At 44.2% G+C, this 21,283-nt stretch overlaps 1 protein-coding gene across 1 annotated transcript in view; it reads right to left on the reverse strand.

Annotated features, from left to right (window-relative positions):
- The window catches only part of LOC124613673 (nucleolin-like), a 153,705-nt gene extending 132,671 nt beyond the window's left edge, over nt 1-21,034 (reverse strand). The window contains exon 1 of the mRNA XM_047142390.1: nt 20,720-21,034. Within this exon, the coding sequence (XP_046998346.1) occupies nt 20,720-21,034 (315 nt within the window). The remainder of the gene's footprint in view (nt 1-20,719) is intronic.
- Nucleotides 21,035-21,283: the final 249 nt, after the last annotated feature.

Consider the following 21,283-nt stretch of genomic DNA (forward strand, 5'->3'; position numbering starts at 1 on the left):
TTTGGCACGTCTATATTTCTGAAACCAATAAACTCATACAATGAATTTTGTTCTTGATTTAAAAAAATTACAAAGGTATTCAAAATGCTCCCCTTGAGATGCACGACGTATGTCGTTGCGGTATTGAAATTGTTCCCACACTGCAGCGAGCATGTCTTGAGTTACAGCTTCCACAGCTGCTGTTTTACGATGTATGAGTTCATTCATTGTAGTTGATAACGGAAGCACATAAACAGACTCTTTTTTAAACCCCACAAGAAATAATCACATAGTCGGGTCCAGTGACCTTGGAGGCCAGTAATGCAAGGTTGAATCATTTGGTCCAGTGCAAGCAATCCACCATTCAGTAATCCTTCGATTTAAAAATTCCCGCACTTCGAGATGCCAGTATGGCGGTATCCCATCCTGCTGGTAAATGAAGTCGTTAATCAGTCTCGAACAGTGGGACAAGAAAGTTCTCAAGCATATCAATATGTGCTTCTTGTAACAGTGTGCCGGCCGCGGTGGTCTAGCGGTTCAGGCGCTCAGTCCGGAACCGCGCGACTACTACGGTTGCAGGTTCGAATCCTGCCTCGGGCATGGATGTGTGTGATGTCCTTAGGTTAGTTAGGTTTAAGTAGTTCTAAGTTCTAGGGGACTGATGACCACAAATGTTAAGTCCCATAGTGCTCAGAGCCATTTGAACCATTTTTTGTAACAGTGTTCTCGGCCAAGAAAAGTGGGCCGGACAGTTTTTCCCGTGAAACTGCACAAAACACACTAAATTTTGGAGAGTGGCTCTCATGTCGTACAACTTCATGTGATTTTTCCGTATCCTATATTCTCACGTTATGACGGTCCATGTATCCATTTAAACGGAGTGTGGCCTGGTCACTAAACACTAAGCGTGGAAGAAAACTGTGATCCTCCCATCTTGTCAAGAACGAAATTACAGAACTCCACACCTTGTTGTTTGTCACGTTCACGAAGAGTTTGCAATAGCTGAATTTTGTATGGTTTCCTGTGTAAACGTCGACGCAACACACGCCAGATGGACATCGGGGGCATGCTGAGCTGTCGAGCTGCACGGCGAACGGATTTCTGCGGACTCTCTGTGAAAAAATTGAGAATGCGTTGGACGTCTGTGCCACAAACTCAGGGACGGCCCAGCGATTTGCCTTTACGCAAACAACCTGATTCTCGGAACTGTTCATGCCATTGTGTAATGCTCTGTGTTGTAAGATGATCCACACCACACCTAGTACGAAAGTCACGCTGAACAGTTAATACTGACCAGCACTGCGCAATACAATACAAAACACTTTCTGTTGTCCCGACACGATTGTTGCTAGAACTAAGGTGGGCGGACATTGTTGCTACATAGCGGGGACCACGTAAAACTCGAAAGTTTGCTCTTTCCAGCGGTGCGTTGTTCACGCACATGTCTCAAATAACATAACAGTTATGATTTTTTTTTAAATCGGAAGATTCTTTTTTCATACACCTCGTATGTTGGTGGCTGCTTCTTAAGGAGAATATCAGAAGTGCCCTTATACACTCCAGTTCTCTCATTTAAAATGCTGACGCACTCTTCTTTCAAGGCACAATAAATCTCTACCTCCTCTATATTTGATAGCAACCAACCTTTTTCTTCAACGTGCAACACCCTCATGCTTTCCGTTATATTCACCAACGAATGCTGCTCATTCTTGAGACGCTTTTCGACAGCTTACGAGCCGTTCTATCTCTTTAAATCTAACTTTAAAATTCGTCCCGTCTGTCCCACATATCTCGCTTCACAATTCTGACATTTTACTTCATACACTCCACATTTCCTCATCCAGTTCTCATCTGTGTCGATCTTCTGCCTCAGACTCAGTCCTAATTTGTTGTCCGTCTTGAAAGCAATTCAACCCCTTTCTTGTTATACAACTATGACACTTTTTATGGTAGGCTGTAGCGCAGGACGTCTGTAATCCTCGTATGTCTGTTGGTATGAGGAGGAATGTTTTATGTGGTTTTCTTGTTTTTAGTACTTGAAAATGGGATAATGTTGTCCCGAAACATGTTGTGGCAATAATCGCACGATTGACATGTGGGCTGAATGATCTCAATATTGCTTGAATAACAGTTTTATGGTGGCTTCACATCAGTTAACGGCTGTTAATTGTTTTTACGACCCACGTGTACATAGACATTGGCGTTCGCAGTCGCACTGACAACGGTCGTCAGACGCCGCCGCCAGAGGTCACCCTGTAACATCGGCCGTTTGAGAGCCTATATGGAGGGAGAGTGTGGCCAATGGTGATAGCGTCGCTGATTGGCTGGGAGCCGAGGACGCCATGTTTTTACCAAACTGACGCTGACTTGGTACGAGTATAAATAGATATGTACTGTGTGTGATTCTGTACTATTGGTACTCTTCGAAGCTTCGAACGCCAATTCCATTGTACAATTATGTAGAGGTTGTTATACGGTGGGTATTGAAGGACTTTTGCATGTTCTCTGTCGATTCTATTTACGTAAATTACCATACAGTCACTCTGTTGCTCGGATCTATGACGATACTTTTAGAACTTCACAGCAATTTTAGAGGCAAAATTTTTATTTAAAGTGATTTACTGAGTGTCACTAATAATATGAATTACAAAATCATTAAGGACAGTCAAGAGGAATGCCTGGTTGCTCCGCTGTTGGGTGCAAAAACCGAAGTGAAGATGGATGTATGATGGTCGTTGTAATCCGAAGGTCGTGAGTTGGAATCCTGCTAAATCCAGGTTTTGTTTAAACGTTATTTTCTAGATTTTTAATGGTTCCTCAGTAACACGATGCGTTTTAACATGTATACGGAACCCTAAGTCTAAGGTACTTCCGACTGGCGACTCGCACTTGGCTCTGTAGTCTTGGCTACTCACATTCCTGTAAATTATAATTATCGTGTGGATATTCAGTTACATATTTTGAATTACTTTCTGCTGTTTCAGTAGAGTACCTAAGTATTGATATTTTTCCAATTTTCTGTGGTACAGAGTTCCTAAAAGTGTGTACAGAATAACGTGTTTTGCTAGCATAAGAAAATGCTATAAGATCGACACACACTTAAAATGCATTATGTTGGGGCAGAAAGAGACAAGGGTTTACAATTTCAGCGAGAAATATCCGCACGGAAAAGTCTGAAATAATATCATGTACTCTGAGATACATTAAATGAAACTTCTTTTTCTTATTAATCAGTTGTCAATGTTTATACAGCATCAAAAACTACAGCTGTTGAAATTCGGCAGACATACACACTGCTTCACGTTACTTCCATTTGCTCACAGATTTATTAGGCCTATATAAACATAGACGAACGGCATTTGTTTTTATCATGTACCGAGTATTAAGCTAGAAGATCTGCTTTGGCCTCATGCGTCATGCCTTAATTTTCTCGTGAAGTGGCTAGCTTTATGCTTGCCTTGCTACCTAATTGCACGTCGCACGCGCAATCTGGCAAAAACATGGCGGCCACGGGCCGATTGGCCACTCTCTCCCTATAAAGGCTCTCTATCGGCCGTCAGCCTGGTGACAGTGTGAAACATCTGCGACAGTTTTTGGCGGCGTCAAGGTGGTTTGGTTACAATCGATAGATTTTAACCGCCTAGCGTGGGATGGATACCACAACGCACTGAGCTTTGAGAATAATACTGCAGTCCGGATTTTGGTATTAAAAAGACAGCGGATGCAGGTGAATGGCCTGTACCTGTCTCGAAAGGAAAGTGGCAAGTGCTTTAAATCAGATAAATTTTACGAATATACTCGACATGATTCGTGTCGACCACGAAAAGGAAGAATATAAACACTCAGTTCTTCTGTATTTAGATGAAAATGTGCAGGCATACGTTAATTACCCTTCAATGAAGGTCACTCAGCATACGTGCGAAAGACAAGCATAAAGTTTAGAATAAGATACTATGAACATCTAAAGCAGTGAAATGAGGAAAATATAACACACTTCATTCGCAAACCACCTCATGTAACAGAACTACCAGCCTACAGGCACAAAACAACCCTTCGACAGTGACAAAAATTTGTAGACACATAATACTCACGTACTACAACCCAAAAATTATCCACTACAGTAACTACAAGCATATGACACGTCACCCTTCTCACATGAACAAATTATGCACTCTAGGACTAAGCTTATCAATTTCTGACAGTCAGTATTTCTTGCGTGACAAGGGCGTCGATCAATTTGACCGAAGAAACCAAACTGATGTGAATTTCACCGGTCGACCGAAGTCTGTACGTTCGGACGGTTACAGTGTGACTACGCACGTATTGATTAGGAAAGATCGGTCGATGTCTGCCGTCGAAAAAGCGCCCATGTCAGTGCCACTGCGATCGCAGCCCAAGACTGGAAAAGGACTGTCCACCAAGATTTAAAATAAGTACTACATCAAGCACGGAAATTAGCATAAACACTGACACCTTTCAATAATCCGATGTGAACACAAAACATTTTTGGTTGAATGCGAGTACGATATACACTAACAGTAAGACAACAAGGAAACGCCGCACCAGGAAGGAATTACCCGAATCTGACGGAAATCGGTACACGTGATGTACATATACAGACAAACAAATGATTACAATAACGAAATTTTCACTCTGCAGCGGAGTGTGCGCTGATATGAAACTTCCTGGTGGATTAAAACTCTGTGCTGGACCGAGACTCGAACTCTGGATCTTTGCCTTTCGCGGGCAAGAGCTCTACCGACTGAGCACGACTCATGCCCCGCCTTCACACCTTCAATTCCGCCAGTACCTCATCTCCTACCTTCCAAACTTCGCGGAAGCTCTCCTGCATACCCTGCCCGCAAAGGCAAAGGTCCCGAGTTCGAGTCTCGGTTCGGCACACAGCTTTAATCTGCCAGGAAGTTTCACATGATTACAATTTCACAAAAATTCGATGATTTATTCAAGGGAAAGAGCTTCACAATGCAAGCGGTTATTCGGCTTGGTACTGACTAGAGTTGTTGAATGACTTCCAGAGGGATACAGCGCCAAATTATGCCCAGTTGGCGCCTTAGATTGTCATTAGAAAGTCAAAATCCCAAGATGATCGGAGGACCCTGCCCATAATACTCCAAACGTTCTAAACTGGGGAGAGATTCGGCGACCTTGCTGGCCAAGGTAGGATTTCACGAGCATCAAGACAAGCAGTAGAAACTCTCGAAGTGTGCGGGTGGGCATTCATCTTGTTGACATGTAAGCTCAGGGTGGCTCTGCCATGAACAGCAACAAAACGGAACGTGGCATATCGTCACGTACCGTTGTGCTGTAAGAGTGCAGCGGATGACAACTGACGGGGTCCTTCTATGAAAAGAAATGGCACCCCAGACCACCACCTAAGCTGTCCGGCCATATGGAGAGCGACAGTCAAGCTGGTATCCCACTGCCGTCCGGGTCGTCTCCAGAGATGTCTTCGCTCGCCATTGGGGCTCATTTACACTACTGGCCATTAAAATTGCTACACCAAGAAGAAATGCAGATGATAAGGGGTATTCATTGGATAAATATATATTAGAACTGACATGTGACTACATTTTCACGCAATTTGGGTGCATAGATCCTGAGGAAGCAGTACCCAGAACAACCACATCTAGCCGTAATAACGGTCTTGATACGCTTGGGCATTGAGTCAAACAGAGCTTTGATGGCGTGTACATGTACAGCTGCCCATGCAGCATCAACTCGATAAAACAGTTCATCAAGAGTAGTGACTGGCGTATTGTGACGAGCCAGTTGCTTGGCCACCATTGACCAGACGTTTTCAATTGGTGAGAGATCTGGTGAATGTGCTTGCCAGGGCAGCAGTCGAACATTTTCTGTATCCAGAAAGGCCCGTGCAGGACCTGCCTTACGGTCGTGCATTATCCTGCTGAAATGCAGGGTTCTGCTGGGATCGAATGAAGGATAGAGTCACGGGTCGTAACACGACTGAAATGTAACGTCCACTGTTCAAAGTGCCGTCAATGCGAACAAGAGGTGACCGAGACGTGAAACCAATAGCACCCCATACCATCACGCCGGGTGATACGCCAGTATGGCGATCACGAATACATTCTTCCAATGTGCGTTCACCGCGATGTGGCCAAACACGCATGCGACCATCATGATGCTGTAAGCAGAACCTGGATTCATTCGAAAAAAATGACTTTTTGCTATTCGTGCACCCAGGTTCGTCGCTGAGTACACCATCGCAGGCGGTTCTGTCTGTGATGCAGCGTCAAGGGTAACCGCAGCCATGGTCTCCAAGCTGATAGCCCATGCTTCTGCAAACGTCGTCGAACTGTTCCTGCAGATGGTTGCTGTCTTGCAAACGTCCCCATCTGTTGAGTCAGGGATCCAGACGTGTCTGCACGATCCGTTACAGCCATGCGGATAAGATGCCTGTCATCTCGACTGCTAGTGATACGAGGCCGTTGGGATCCCGCACGGCGCTCCGTATTACCCTCCTGAATCCACCGATTCAATATTCTGGTAACAGTCATTGGATCTCGACCAACGCGAGCAGCAATGTCGCGATACGATAAACCGCAATCGCGATAGGCTACAATCCGACCTTTACCAAAGTTGGAAACGTGATGGTACGCATTTCTCCTCCTTACACGAGGCATCTCAGCATCGTTTCACCAGGCAACGCCGGTCAACTGCTGTGTGTGTATGAGAAATCGGTTGGAAACTTTCCTCATGTCAGCACGTTGTAGGTGTCGCCACAGGCGCCAACCTTGTGTGAATTCTCTGGAAAGATAATCATTTGCATATCACAGCATCTTCTTCCTGTGGTTAAATGTCGCGTCTATAGCACATCATCTTCGTGGTGTAGCAATTTTAATGGCCAGTAGTGTAGAAGCAGAACTCGTCACTGAAGACGACTCTGGGCTGCATTTCATTTCAGAAAGACAGTGCGCGCATACGCACAGCGATCGTTTCTACTGCTTGTTTTCGAACTTGCCAACCGTTGACCAGCAAGGTCGCGGGATCCCTCCCCAATTGAGAACGTTCGGAGTATTATGGGCAGTGCCCTCGAATCTGCTCGTAATTTTGACAATCGCCTCCAGTCGTACAGAATTTGGCACGACGTCCCTCAAGAGAACAACCAACAGTTCTATCAAACAGTGCCAAGCCGAATAACTCCTTGCAGAAGGGCCAAAGGTGAACAAATGCATTATTGACTTGCTAATTTTTTTCTGAAATTATCATTTGTTTGCTTGTACGCGTATGTCACGTCTACCGATTTCCATCCCATTCGGATAATTCCTTCATGATGCGTCGATTTTCTTGTTTTAGCATGTATTATTGTTTTCTCATCCCACTCTCCGTGTGTAATATTCCTCTGGAAGTTGTTCAGTGATACTATATATTCTTACCCCGATAGTCGGTTATTGTCTTATTTTTGTACTTTTCATTTATAAATATGAATTTCTTCTACAAAACAGTGACGGAGTGATCAGTGAATTCTACAAAACTTCTAGTTTCTGCAAGAATACGTTGGCACGTTATCTTGTAGTACGCATTCTTTCCGAGAACCTCATCGAAGTTACCGCCAAGTTTATTAAGCCTCTGCGGCCCTGCGGTCGCAGGTACGATGTTGTTTACTCCGACGTGGAAGTTGTTACAAGGGGAAAAAAGCCATTATCTCGGGAGCAAAAGGAGGAGAGAAATATCTGGCGAGCATCACGACATAATTCCAGTTGTATACTTCAGGTAAGAGATGAAAACACAAATTTAGAGGCCTGCAGCGGGCACGTTAATTTAGCTCTCGAGAGAGCAGTCCAGCAGTGGCAAAGCAACAGTAGCTCTCACCGCTGCTCTGGAGGTGAAGGTGACCAATTTTTTTTTTTTTGCTACCTCAATCTTGCGATTCCACGGCAGTTTTGTACACCTACACTTTACGAGGCGGCCGATTCTTAAAGCCAACCTCCTGCCCTGTTGAATTAGCAAATGGAGCGACTACGGAAGAATATACTGTCCCCTCAAATGTAGTCTTATCACTCTTATTTTGTCTTACGGTCTTTATCCGAGATATCTGATAATACGGTCTGTCTGAAATGTTCTCTGATTTTAATGTTTTATGTGAACATTTTCCAAGAACACTATTATATTCTGTGAGCCTCCATATCAAACTTTTATAAGAACTGCACTGACCAGTGATAGCTCGTTCAGCAACCGTACGAATTCCTTTGAGCTGTTGGTTCCGTAGTACTTCTCGGAAAACTTTGCCTCTGGAACAATAACGAGAAACAAGTGGTACTGTAGGTCAGTGTTTACCAAACTGTTCTGCAGGAAAATAATGTCCCGTGGGAAATCAGTAAGTGCTCCACGGAACACTATTAACAACACAGAGTTTTGTTAAATATTTTGACGACACGGTTTTTTAACCTGATATTATGATTTCTGTGTTATTAGTTATGATTTAAAATTAATCACTGTCTAAAACAAGTTTCTCTTATTTTCTAAAAATTTTATTAACCTTCAAAGTAAACAAGGTCTTCCATGAAAGTAATAGGGTTTTCAACGTGTTTCGTCAGTTAAGTTTGGGAGCTCCTGCTGCAGGTAGTCTCCTTGACAGGCGCGGACCATTTCGCCCGAATTATGTCAGAGGTTAGAAGGTGTTAGAAGAGGTATGTGTGTTTTGGGGGGAGAGGGAGGCAGAAGTTCCGAGAAATTGCATAAAGTAATGGACAGACATGTTTAAACGACACGTGGTTAACAGTCAATAAAATTTTCCTAGGTTTGTGACCGCATTGTCAATATGTAAAACTACCGACGCTTCGATCACTGTTGCAAGTGACCTTCCTCAGGGTAAACAGAAACACTCTGAAGGAGGTCACTTGCAACAGTGACCGAAACGTCGGTAGCTTTACATATTGACAATGCGGTCGCAAACCCAGAAAATTTTATTGACTATGACAATGTCCGCGGAAGCCTACTTTTATATTTAACACAGAGTTAAATTGTTGCAGAGCTTTCATCTCGTACTTGCGGGACCAGGTGGCGCTTTGGTTGACGTTAAAGCCTTCGACTCGCAGTCGACTGTACAGAGCTTCAGACCGCCATACAGACATCCAGATTTAAGACTGGAAGTCATGAAGTAAAACAAATGGGTTATCTGGCATTCCCCAAGGAAGTGTTACAGCCCCACTGACGTTCCTAATCTATATGAACTATTTAGGAGACAATCTAAGTGGCCCTCATACATTGTTTGCAGATGACTGTTGTCATTTACTGTCTCGTAAAGTACTGAGATGATCAAAACCAATTGAAAAACGATTTAGACAAGATATCTGGATCTACATCTACATCCATACTTCGCAAGCCACCTGACGGTGTGTGGCGGAGGGTACTTTGAGCACCTCTATCGGCTCTCCCTTCTATTCCAGTCTCGTATTGTTAGTGGAAAGAAAGATTGTCGGTATGCCTCTGTGTGGGCTCTAATCTCTCTGGTTTTATCCTCATGGTCTCTACGCGAGATATACGTAGGAGGGAGCAATATACTGCTAGACTCCTCTTTGAAGGTATTTTCTCGAAACTTCAACAAAAGCCCGTACCGAGCTACTGAGCGTCTCTCCTGAAAAGTCTTCCACTGGAGTTTATCTATCATCTCCGTAACGCTTTCGCGATTACTAAATGATCCTGTAACGAAGCGCGCTGCTCTCCGAAGGATCTTCTCTATCTCTTCTATCAACCCCATCTGGTACGGATCCCATACTGATGAGCAATATTCAAGCAGTTGGCGAACAAGTGTACTGTAACCTACTTCCTTTGTTTTCGGATTGCATTTCCATAGGATTCTTCCAATGAATCTCAGTCTAGCATCCGCTTTACCGACGATCAACTTTATATGATCATTCCACTTTAAATCACTCCTAATGCCTACTGCCAGATAATTTATGGAATTAACTGCTTCCATTTGCTGACCTGGTATATTGTAGCTAAATGATAAACGATCTTTCTTTCTATGTATTCGCAGCACATTACACTTGTAATTGGATCAAAAAATGGCAGTTGTCTCTGAAGAAGGAGAAATGTGAGGTCATGCGTATCAGTACTAAAAGAAATCGGTTAACTTTCATTTACACGATAACTCACATAAATCTAAAGACCTTCAATTCAGGTAAATACCTTGGAACTGCAATTTCGAACAACTTAAATTGTAACAATCACACAGATAATGTTGTGGAAAAGACGTACTAAAGTGCATTTTGCTGTCAGAAAACTTGCAACAGAACTACTAAAGAGACTGCCCACACCATGCTTGTCTGTTCTCTCCCGGAGTACTGCTGTGCCGTATGGGATCCTTACCACATAGGACTAACGTAAGACATCGGAAAAGTGCAAAGAAGGGTATCCCTTTTTGTATAAACGCGAAATAGGAGAGCGAGTGTTACGGATATGATAAGCGAGTTGGGGTGTCAGTCATTAAAACAAAGGCGCTTTTCGTTACGACGAGATCCTTTCACGAAATTTAGATCACCAACTAGCTCCAATGAATGCGAAAATATTTCATTGGCGCCAGCTTACACAGGAAGAAATCATCATTGTAATAAAGTAAGTTATACAAGAGCTCGCACAGAGAGATTTAAGTATTATTTTTCCCATTCGCTGTTATAGATTTGGACGATGGAGAAATAGTCTGATGGTTCGAAGTAACCTCTGCCAGACACTTAAGTGTGAATTGCAAAATAGTCATGTGTTTATAGATTTCATGTTGGTTTAGAAAGGATGGTTCGCTCACGTAACGAATTGCGTTTCTGTTTAAAGCTTTATCGAACAGGGAGCTCTTTACTGAGTACACTTACATGTACATATCGTTACGGTAATAAACAGTTATCGTCTACAGAAATTTAGGAAATGCATAAAAAATGAAACACCGCTTGTCGACCGGGATATAAACGTTAGACTGTTCAGGATATTTGTGAACGCAAGCACAAAGCGTTTACTGTGTACAAACGCCCACGCTGTTTGTTGGTACAACGTCCGCTGCTGAGTCAGAGGTTTCGCTGGAACTGAGCTATAGTTAATTAAAGAAGGCAGCTGACTGCCCCGTCTCACTATGATACTAAACGGCGAACCCGGTTTGTAGCGCTAGGCCCCAGCAGAAGTTTGCCTAACTAATCACTTGCAGGGTCAACAACAACTTTATTTTCAATATTCCATGTAATTTAATTACAGTTAGAAACTGTGTATGGCGTGTCCCTTAAGGCAGCGCAACTCAGGACGCGTGAATTACCCAGGCTATATTAACCCAGTATTTGAGAATGACAGCACTTAGTTACTTCCGAACTACATACATAATTGTAAACTTGTTCTGAACTCCTTCTCCCTTACATGCTTGATGTCCAATATTTAATACATTAACTCATTTGTAAAGTAGTCAGCCGTTTGAAGCTGTTTTGTACATGGAAGTTCAATTCTGCAAAGAATCTGGGGTAGAGATGACTACTCGTGTATCACTATATTCCTTGCATCTTGATGCTGTCACAGGGTAGGAAATGCATCGCCCCAGGAACAACTCTGGAATCTTCCACAATTCTTTATTTAGCACACAAATGCGTATTAGATCGATTTATTGCCATTAACAACAAGAACGCTTTCGACACCGTTCGTCACAAGCGTCTTGCAACCAAACTGCGTGCCTACGGAGTATCGCCTCAGTTGTGCGACTGGATTCGTGATTTCTGTCAGAAAGGTCACAGTTCGTAGTAATAGACGGAAAGTCATCGAGCAAAACAGAAGTAATATCCGGTGTTCCCCAAGGAAGTGTTACAGGCCCACTATTGTTCCTGATGTATATTAACGAAATAGGAGGCAATCTGAGTAGCCGCCTTAGATTGTTTGCAGATGATGCTGTCATTTACCGTCTTGTAAAGTCATCAGATGATCAAAACGACTTGCAAAATGATTTAGATAAGATATCTGTATGGTGCGAAAAGTGGCATTTGTCCCTGAATAAAGAAAAGTGCGAAGTTATTCACACGAGTACTAAAAGAAATCAGCTAAATTTCGATTACGCTGTAAGTCACACAAATCTGAAGGCTGTAAATTCAGCTAAATATTGGCAAAACACTCTGAAGGTGCAACAGGTCTACTAGAGTGACTGCTTACACCACGCTTTTCCGCCCTATTCTGGAGTATTGCTGTGCGGGATCCCCATCGGGTGGGACTGACGAATGACATCGAAAAACTACAAAGAAGGGCAGCTCGTTTTGTATTGTTGCGAAATAGGGGAGACAGTGTTACAGACATGATACGTGAATTGGAGTGGCAATCATTAAAACAATGGTGTTTTTCGCTGCGACGCCATCTTCTCATGAAATTTCAATCACCAGTTTTCTCCTCCGATTGCGAAAACATTCTGTTGGCACCCAGCTACATAAGGAGAAATGATCATAATAAATAAATAAAAAAGAGAGAGAGAGAGAGAGAGAGAGAAATCAGGGCTCGCAGAGAAAAATTTAAGTGCTCGTTTTTCCCGCGTGCCGTTCGAGAGTGGAACGGTAGAGAGACAGCTTGAAGGTGGTTCATTGAACCCTCTGCCAGGTACTTTATTGTGAATAGCAGAGTAATCACGTAGGTGTTGATCTTATTTAATATAAATACTAAATTTTGAGCATTGGTAGAGTGTAGCAGTGAAATATGTGTAGGAGACAATTGTTACTCCACTTGACAATGAGATGTGCTGTCTGATTTTGTGCATTTTATTGTCTGACCGCGGTGTCCTCAGGCATAACCATTTGAGCATAAATAATAATTTCGTCTGGTTCAACGGCCTAGTGTAAGTCGTTATCTAACTGGGACAAGAGACCCACAGTCCAGCGTGCAGTGTGAATGACGTGACATGCCTGGCGAATCTTCACATCATGGAGAGGTGAAGGCTGGCGTGAAAACCAGATGTCCCACGCGTCCTTTATGAAACTGACTTAGAAATTTCTTTCACTTCAGTGAACATATCGCCTTGTAACTTCATCCCAGAGAAGTAACACTGTGCTGACAAAAGTTATGGGTTGGCGATATGCAAATATACTGACGGCAATAGTATCGTGTACGCAAGATAGTAAACAACAGCATCGGCGGAGCTGTCATCTGTATTGGGGTGATTCATGTGGAAAGTTTTCCACTATGATTACGGAAACGCGACAGGAATTAACAAACTCTGAAGGCGGAATGTCAGTTGGAGCTATACGCATGGGGAATTCCATTCCAGAAATAGTGAGGGAATTCAGTATAACGACATCACTGTATAAGGTGTGCCAAGAATACCAGATTTCAGGCATTACCTCTCACCATGGACGACACAGTAGCCGATGTCCTTCCCTGAACGACTGAGAGCAGCGGCGTTTGCGTAGAGTTATCAGCATACAGGCAGCACGGCGTGAAATAACAGCACGAATCAATGAGGAACGTAAGACGAACGTATCCGTTAGGACAACGCAGGCAAATGGCATTCATAGGCTGTGGCAGCAGACGACCGGCGCGAGTGCCTTTGCTAAAGGCACGATATCGCCTGCAGCTGGTCTCCTGCGCTCGTGACCACATCGGTTAGACCTCAGACAAATAAAAACCGTGGCCTGGTCAGATGAGTCCCGATTTTAATTGGTAAGAACTGATGGTACTGATCGAGTGTGGCGCAGACCCCACGAAACCACGGACCCCAGTTGTCAAAAAGGCGCTGTGCAGATTGGTGGTGGCTCCATAATAGTGTGGGCTGTGTTAACATGGATCATTGGCTGTAAATGGTTACGTTCGGCTTCTTGGAGATCATTGACTTCATGTTCCCAAACAACGATGGAATATTTATAGATGTAAAGCGCCATTTCAGTCGGCCACAACTGTTCCCTATTGGTTTCAAGAACTTTCTGCACAATTCGAGCGAATGATATGGCCACCCAAATCGTCCGATATGAATCCCGTGGAACATTCATAGGACGTAATAGGGAGTTCACTTTGTGCACTGAATCATGCATCGGCATCAATTTCGCAGTTATGGCTTCGCTCAATATTTCTGCATCGGACTTCCAACGACTTGTTGAGTCCACGCCACGTCGAATGCGGTTCTCACTGCCTGTACACAGATTTGTCATTTTTAACAGCGAAAACTTAACGAGCAAACGTACACTACAGTGGATGCGAAAAGTTTCGATTAACCGGCACCTGAAAACAAGCCGTTGCGGTTGCATAATTACGAGCTACCACTGAATTGAGTCTGAAGTATTGTTGAAATGGCTCTGAGCACTATGGGACTCAACATCTGAGGTCATCAGTCCCCTAGAACTTAGAACTACTTAAACCTAACTAACCTAAGGACATCACACGCATCCATGCCCGAGGCAGGATTCGAACCTGCGACCGTATCGGACGCGTGGTTCCAGACTGAAGCGCCTAGAACCGCTCGGCCACTCCGGCCGGCTTTAAGTATTGTCCCAGTTAGTAAAAACGTATTTGTAATTTATACCTTCCGGTAAAGTACCCATCTGCTTAAAAAAAATCTTATTGGTCTCATTTATTTTCATGTTTTATTTTGTTGTTGTTGTAGTAGTGGTCTTCAGTCCTGAGACTGATTTGATTTTTACCCTCCACGCTGCCCTCCGACACTAAATTTGTGATCCCCTGATGCCTCAGAACATGCCCTACCAACCGGTCCCTTCTTCTTGTCAAGTTGTGCCACAAACTCCTCCCCAATTTTATTCAATAGCTCCTCATTACATATGTGATCTACCCATCTAATCTTCACCATTCTTCTGTAGCACCACATTTCGAAGGCTTCTATTCTCTTTTTGTCCAAAATATTTATCGTCCACGTTTCACTTCCATACAAATACTTTCAGAAACGACTTCCTGACACTTAAATCAATACTCGATGTTAACAAATTTCTCCTCTTCAGAAACGCTTTCCCTGCCATTGCCAGTCTACATTTCATAACCTCTCTACTTCGACCATCATCAGTTATTTTGCTCCCCAAATAGCAAAACTCCTTTACTACTTTAAGTGTCTCATTTCCTAATCTAATTCCCTCAGCAGCAACCGACTTAATTCGACTACACTCCATTATCCTCGTTTTGGTTATATCCTCCTTCCAAGACACTGTCCATTCTGTTCAACTGCTCTTCCAAGTCCTTTGCTGTCTCTGACAGAATTACAATGTCATCGGCGAACCTCAAAGTTTTTGTTTCTTCTCCATGGATTTTAATACCTTTCGATTCATTGTTTCCTTTACTGCTTGCTCAATATACAGATTGAATAACATCGGGGAGAGGCTACAACCCTGTCTCACTCCCTTCCCAACCACTCCTTCCCTTTCGTGCCCTTTGACTCTTATAACTGCCATCTGGTTATTTTATGAGAACCATCTACATGGTCATTAATGTTTCATTTCTGGGCGCCGGTACTTTAACACCTTACGCAAAACAAATCGTGCGTGTACATTTTTCTTAGCGCTTCAAGTGCAGGTTTTTTCAAATTTCATAGGTTACACTGTCGCAAATGCTGCACAATTAGCCTCTTGCATTTTGCCAGTTTGACGAAGAAATAAACGTCCACTTCCTTCCCTTACGTCTAATGTGGACTTTTCTACTCACCTACTAAACCAATTTCACGAGGAGAGCGAGTTTCACTACCTCTGATGGCACTCAATGGGCCACTTACGCAACATTCGCGCAGTTACTCGCCGATTATCTTCGCAGACTGTCGCCGTTCTTGGATGCCTTCCCTTATTAACTCTCGTTTAATGGGAGCTAATTGCGCCCATTCAATTAATTCAAGGACGTAAGTCTTGTGCCAAGTACTGGGACTCAAGCTCTTCCACAATGGTGTACTGCCTGCAGGACTTTCTTAGAAACGCATTTGACAGGATAGGCTTCACTGTTTACCGAGCCACAAGCAGAGATCAGAGAGATTCACGTCCACACTCATTCTACGAATGTGGGTAGTTTCGACATTTGTATAGTCGAAATGCTTTCAAAACACATGGAGGTTGCTTCGTAATAAAGACGCGAGCAAAGCATTCGCTGTAAGCTAATGCCAAGTCAAGGTCTTAGACTTTTTTGGCTAATCCATGGGCTAATTAATGGCAAGTTTTATACGTTGCGTGGCAGCTGAGGGACGTCTACGTTTCTTTCTTACAAGTCGCTGTAGGGTGAGGGGGGGAGGGGGTGTATGAGAAAATACACGGGTACTTACTCTGAGCTGATGAATTATGTGATAGTGAGATGCTCATATACAGATGGTGATGCTATTGCGTACACAAGGTGTAAAAGGGCAGTGCGTTGGAGAAGCAGTCATTTGTACTCACGCCACTGTTGCTGCACGACAGGGATTATCAGACTTTGAACGCGATATGGTAGTTGAAGATAAACGCAACGGACATTCCGTTTCGGAATTCAGCATTTCGAGCCAGGAGTGTGATGAGAATACCAAATTTCGGGCAATACCTCTCACCACGGACAACGTAGTGGCCGACGACCTTTACTTGACAGAGAGCAGCAGCGTTTGCGTAGAGTTGTCAGTGCTAAAAAGACAAGCAACACTACATGAAATTACCGCAGGAATCAATGTGGGTCGTACGACGAACGTATGCGTTAGGGCAGCGCGCCGAAACCTGGCGGTAATGGGCAACGGCAGCAGACTACTCACGCGAATACCTATGCAACGCGTCTCTTGGGCTCGTGATCATATCGGTTGGACCCTAGACGGCTGGATAACCGTGGCCACCTCAGATGAGTCCCGGTTTCAGTTGGTAAGAGCTGATGATAGCGCAGGCCCCACGAAGCCATAAATCCCAGTTGTTAACAAGGCACTGTCCAACTTGGTGGCGGCTCCATAATGGTAATGGACTGGTCCTCTGGTTCATCTGAGCTGATCGTTGACTGGAACTGACTATGTTCGGCTACTTGGAGACCATTTGCAGGCATTCATGGACTTCATGCTGCCAAACATTGATGGTATTTTTATGGATGACAACGTGCCATGTCCCCGGGCCATAGTGGTTCACGACTGGTTTGAACAATATTCCGCACAGTTTGAACGAATGATGTGGCCACCAAAATCGTCCGACGTGAATCACATCGAACATTTATGGGACATAATCAAGAGATCATCAGTTCACGCACAAAATCCTGCACCGGCAACACTTCCGCAATTATGAACAGCTACTGAGGGACCGTGGCTCAATATTTCTGCAGGAGACTTCCAACAACCCGTTGAGTCCATACCAACGAATAATAATATTCAGTAACAGAGAGGAATTAAATTAACAAACCACTTTCTTGTATTCTGGCGGTCATAAGCTGCTGCGCAACGCAACATTGACTTTTTAATATTTTTATAGTTATGCCCAACAACTGGCAGCATTTGTGCACGGTGAAAAGACTAAACATTTTCAAATGTGTACTTATGGTTTACACTAAGAGAACATATTTCTGTTGTAGCCAGAGGCTCTGAAAGTGTTAATATACCGACAGACGTGATCTCCGATAAGCAGGATTCACAAAGGTGAGGTCGCACAGAAAATGGGTGGTTTTTGTAGAGTCCTGTCACTTGGCTACGATGGCACTTTAAACCTAGCTCAGCCTTGATCAGTGAGCCCCTCTGCAAGAACTAGTAGCTGTAGTAGCCTCAGCGTATTTAGGAAATTTTATATGTGACTTTTCTTTTTTTCTTACTTCGGTATCTAGTTTAAGTTCCAATGATTTATTAAACCACCGAGATGGAAACACAAGGGGGGGGGGGAAGGGGGGAGGGGAGAGGGGAGAGGGGGAGAGAGAGAGAGAGAGAGAGAGAGAGAGAGAGAGAGAGAGAGAGAGAGAGAGAGAGAGAGGGGGGGGGCATGGGGGATTGCCGTTGGTTCTCTACAAGAGATAAACATATGGCAGTTCATATATTGTTACTGAAGCCCCCATGTGCTGATTGTCAAACACAAATGTTACCTCAAATTTGGTCCTGGGTTTTAATTTGGAGCTTTTTTTTTGATTGCTTGTTACTGTTTAAGATGATTCTGGTTAGTTCATCGGTACTGATTAAGTTACCTGTAGTCGCAACGTCCGCTATCTACAGCATTCTTTTGATAGGAGGGCCCATCTGGCTGTTGTACGCGGTACCCTCACTGCAGAGCGGTACTTCGACGATATTCTAACGCCCCGTTTCTTTGCCCTTGATAGCAAGCCATCCCGGACTTAACGTTTCAGCACACGGCAAGAGTTTTTACTGGAGGTCTTGGTGCTTGTCAAACCCTACGTTGCCCAGAAACGGCAACGGATCTCTGCCCAATTGAGACCATTTGGAGGTTCGTGGGCAGAGCCCTCCAAACAGCTTGGAATTTTGACGATCTAACTCGCCAGTTGGACAGAATTTGGCACATCTCTCAGAAGGACGTCCCGTAACTATCAATTAACGCCAAGCCGAACAACTGCTTGTACGGGCCAGAGGTGGTGACCAAAGCGTTATCAACTTGTGTAGCTCTTCCTCTTGCCCAAATTTTCTGAAACTGTAATCATTTGTTTGTCTGTACATGTACATCGCACCTGCCGATTTCCGTCCCATTCGGATATATTCTTTGTGGTGCGTCATTTTTGAGCGATTGGTCTACAGTTTTGCCATTAAAACGAGAAGTTGAGCCGTAATACTAATACATTTCACGTTACCACCAGGACTGGTCTACGTGTGCATTTACATGACTACTGTTGGAATACATACTAAAGTGTTTGGCAAAGGGTACGTGGAACTTCTTTCTGGCTTTTTCTTCACCGTTCAACCCTCGTGCGAGTTCCGATTTCTCTTATTTTATTAGGATGGTGATTTCTCCCTGAGTAGGTGGACGCCGAAAAAATATTCTCGCATTCGGATGAGAAAGTTGGTGACTGAAATTTAGAGAAACGATCTCGCCGCAACGCAGAATGCTTTTGTTTTAATGACAGCCACCCCAACTCGCGTATCAAATTCGTAACATTCTCTCCCGTATTTCTTTTAAATTTTCTGATGTGCGCCTTTCATCGTACATGGTAAACATCCCGCTCCAGCAAAAGACGGATTATCGTAGTGTGGGCAGTCTCTCTACTAGTTCCGTTGCATCTTCTGTTCTGCCTATAAAACGCATTCTTTCGCGTTACCTTCCTATTGTATAAGCCATACTTTCGTCGCTTAAATTTTTTGTGAATACTGGCTGACAATGAACAGACTTGAACTTAGGAAAAAAAGAAGCTTGATTATGTTTCATCTCATAACGGTCACCGTGAGATTGATCAATGAAACATGTAGCCGGCCGGTGTGGCCATGCGGTTCTAGGCGCTTCAGTCTGGAACCGCGTGACCGCTACGATCGCAGGTTCGAATCCTGCCTCGGGCATGGATGTGTGTGTTTGTCCTTAGGATAATTTAGGTTACGTAGTGTGTAAGCTTAGGGACTGATGACCCTAGCAGTTGAGTCCCATAAGATTTCAGACATATTTGAACATTTTTGAGCTCTCATGTACAACACCAACTGCATTATATTTTCGTTTCATCGAGGGCCGTGCAGATATTAATATCTTTACTGTAATGCGAGAGTTAATGCTGTGACGTTGTCCATTTATGGGCAGTTTCATTGGCACAAAGTTACTTTCTACTTGGCACTGTGTGACAAGTATTACATAGCTCTCCCCTTCGTGTACAGCAGAGCCTTTTACTGTGATACTCATGCTTCTCAGCGCCTACTACTTAAGCTTACGTAACATTTTGCGACACAAACCGCAATAAGCCGATTCATTTTAATCAGTGTACTTCGCAAATATACTGATATTTCGAACTAGCATCGAATTATACATGAAATGCACAGAAATGTGGTTGTTCTGCAGTACTAATTTACTTAGTTAACGAGTGTCCAGCTTTATTAGTCCCTCATCAGACTAATCTATACTCATGCCCATAAATTAAGGATAATGGTGATACATGGTGAAACAACGCTCTGGTGGGCGGTTTGCGGGTTTAAATCACCTCGGGGTATGATCAAGCGGTGCATTTGACCTGCAGTTGTCGCACGGTGGCGCTGGCAGCAGTCCACGTACGCACAGATGTGTTGGTGCATGTCAGAGTACGGTGCAGCGAGTAAGTGTGCAGACATTCTCAGACGTGCTAATGGTGACTGTGTGTTGGCTCAAAGAACATATATTGATGACGTTATGAGGGGTAGAATACTAGGGCGACTGGAGGCTGGTCAAACACAGCAGGTCGTAGCACGGGCCCTCCGTGTGCCACGAAGTGTGCTCTCAAGATTATGGCAACGATTGCAGCAGGCAGTGAACGTGTCCAGGAGCTACAGCACGGGATGTCCACAGTGCACAACACCACAAGAAGACCGATATCTCACCAATAGTGCCCGCAGACGGCCACGGAGTATTGCCAGTAGCCTTGCTTGGGACATAACGGCAGTCACTGGAACAGTTGTCTCCAGGCACACAGTCTACAGACGACTAAACAGACATGGTTTATTCGCCCGGAGACCTGCAAGGTGCATTACACTTTTCTTTTTCTCAACATAATGGCGGCCGAGTAGGTTGCAGTGTGATGTGGCACCGCATTCAGATGCAGATTTTCTCGCTAAAAATTTGATTGTGGACACTGATTTTTAATTATCGTGTACCGGGAGTGTTATCTTACACAGTCCGTTATCGTTTGCTTATTAAATACTGTAAATAAAAGAGAGAGAGAGTGATTAAAGTACTTCTAGTGCGTTCGCCGTGTGCAACGCGCCAACGGAGAGGCCGTCGCCCTCCCGCTGGCCGAGCGCGTGTCGGTTTCGCCAGTCAGCCGCGCCGGTTCTCGCGTGGCAGCACTGCGACACCTCACCAGCCGCAGCGGAATCCGACGCGTCGGCAGCGGCCATCGGCTGCCCCGCCGTCGACGTCAGCAGTAGCAGCCACCAGCTGTGCTCCCTGCTGTTGGTAAACAACCGCCTGCCTACCTTTGGCCCTGGATTCCAGCCGACGAAGCAGCGACACCACCACACCAGAGGCCGACGGAAGAAGAAGGAAAGCATGGGGTAAGACGCTAGCTAGAGCCATCAACGTCACACCCGGTATGGAACACAAGGAGGAAGAACTTGTGCCTATGTCCCCCAGTCAAAAAAAAAAAAGCAGCCATAGACAAAATATTGGGCTAAATAGGAGCAGAATTAAAAGCTAAGCATGTTTCATCTGCTCTGTTAACCGTCATTAGAGACAAAGTGTTTCCCTTGGCTTTCGAAATAACTAGCCTTGAAGCTAAACTGTCCTGCCTAAACGATGAA

This window comes from Schistocerca americana, chromosome 4 (assembly GCF_021461395.2).
Source record: "Schistocerca americana isolate TAMUIC-IGC-003095 chromosome 4, iqSchAmer2.1, whole genome shotgun sequence".
In the NCBI taxonomy this organism is placed as follows: domain Eukaryota; kingdom Metazoa; phylum Arthropoda; class Insecta; order Orthoptera; family Acrididae; genus Schistocerca; species Schistocerca americana.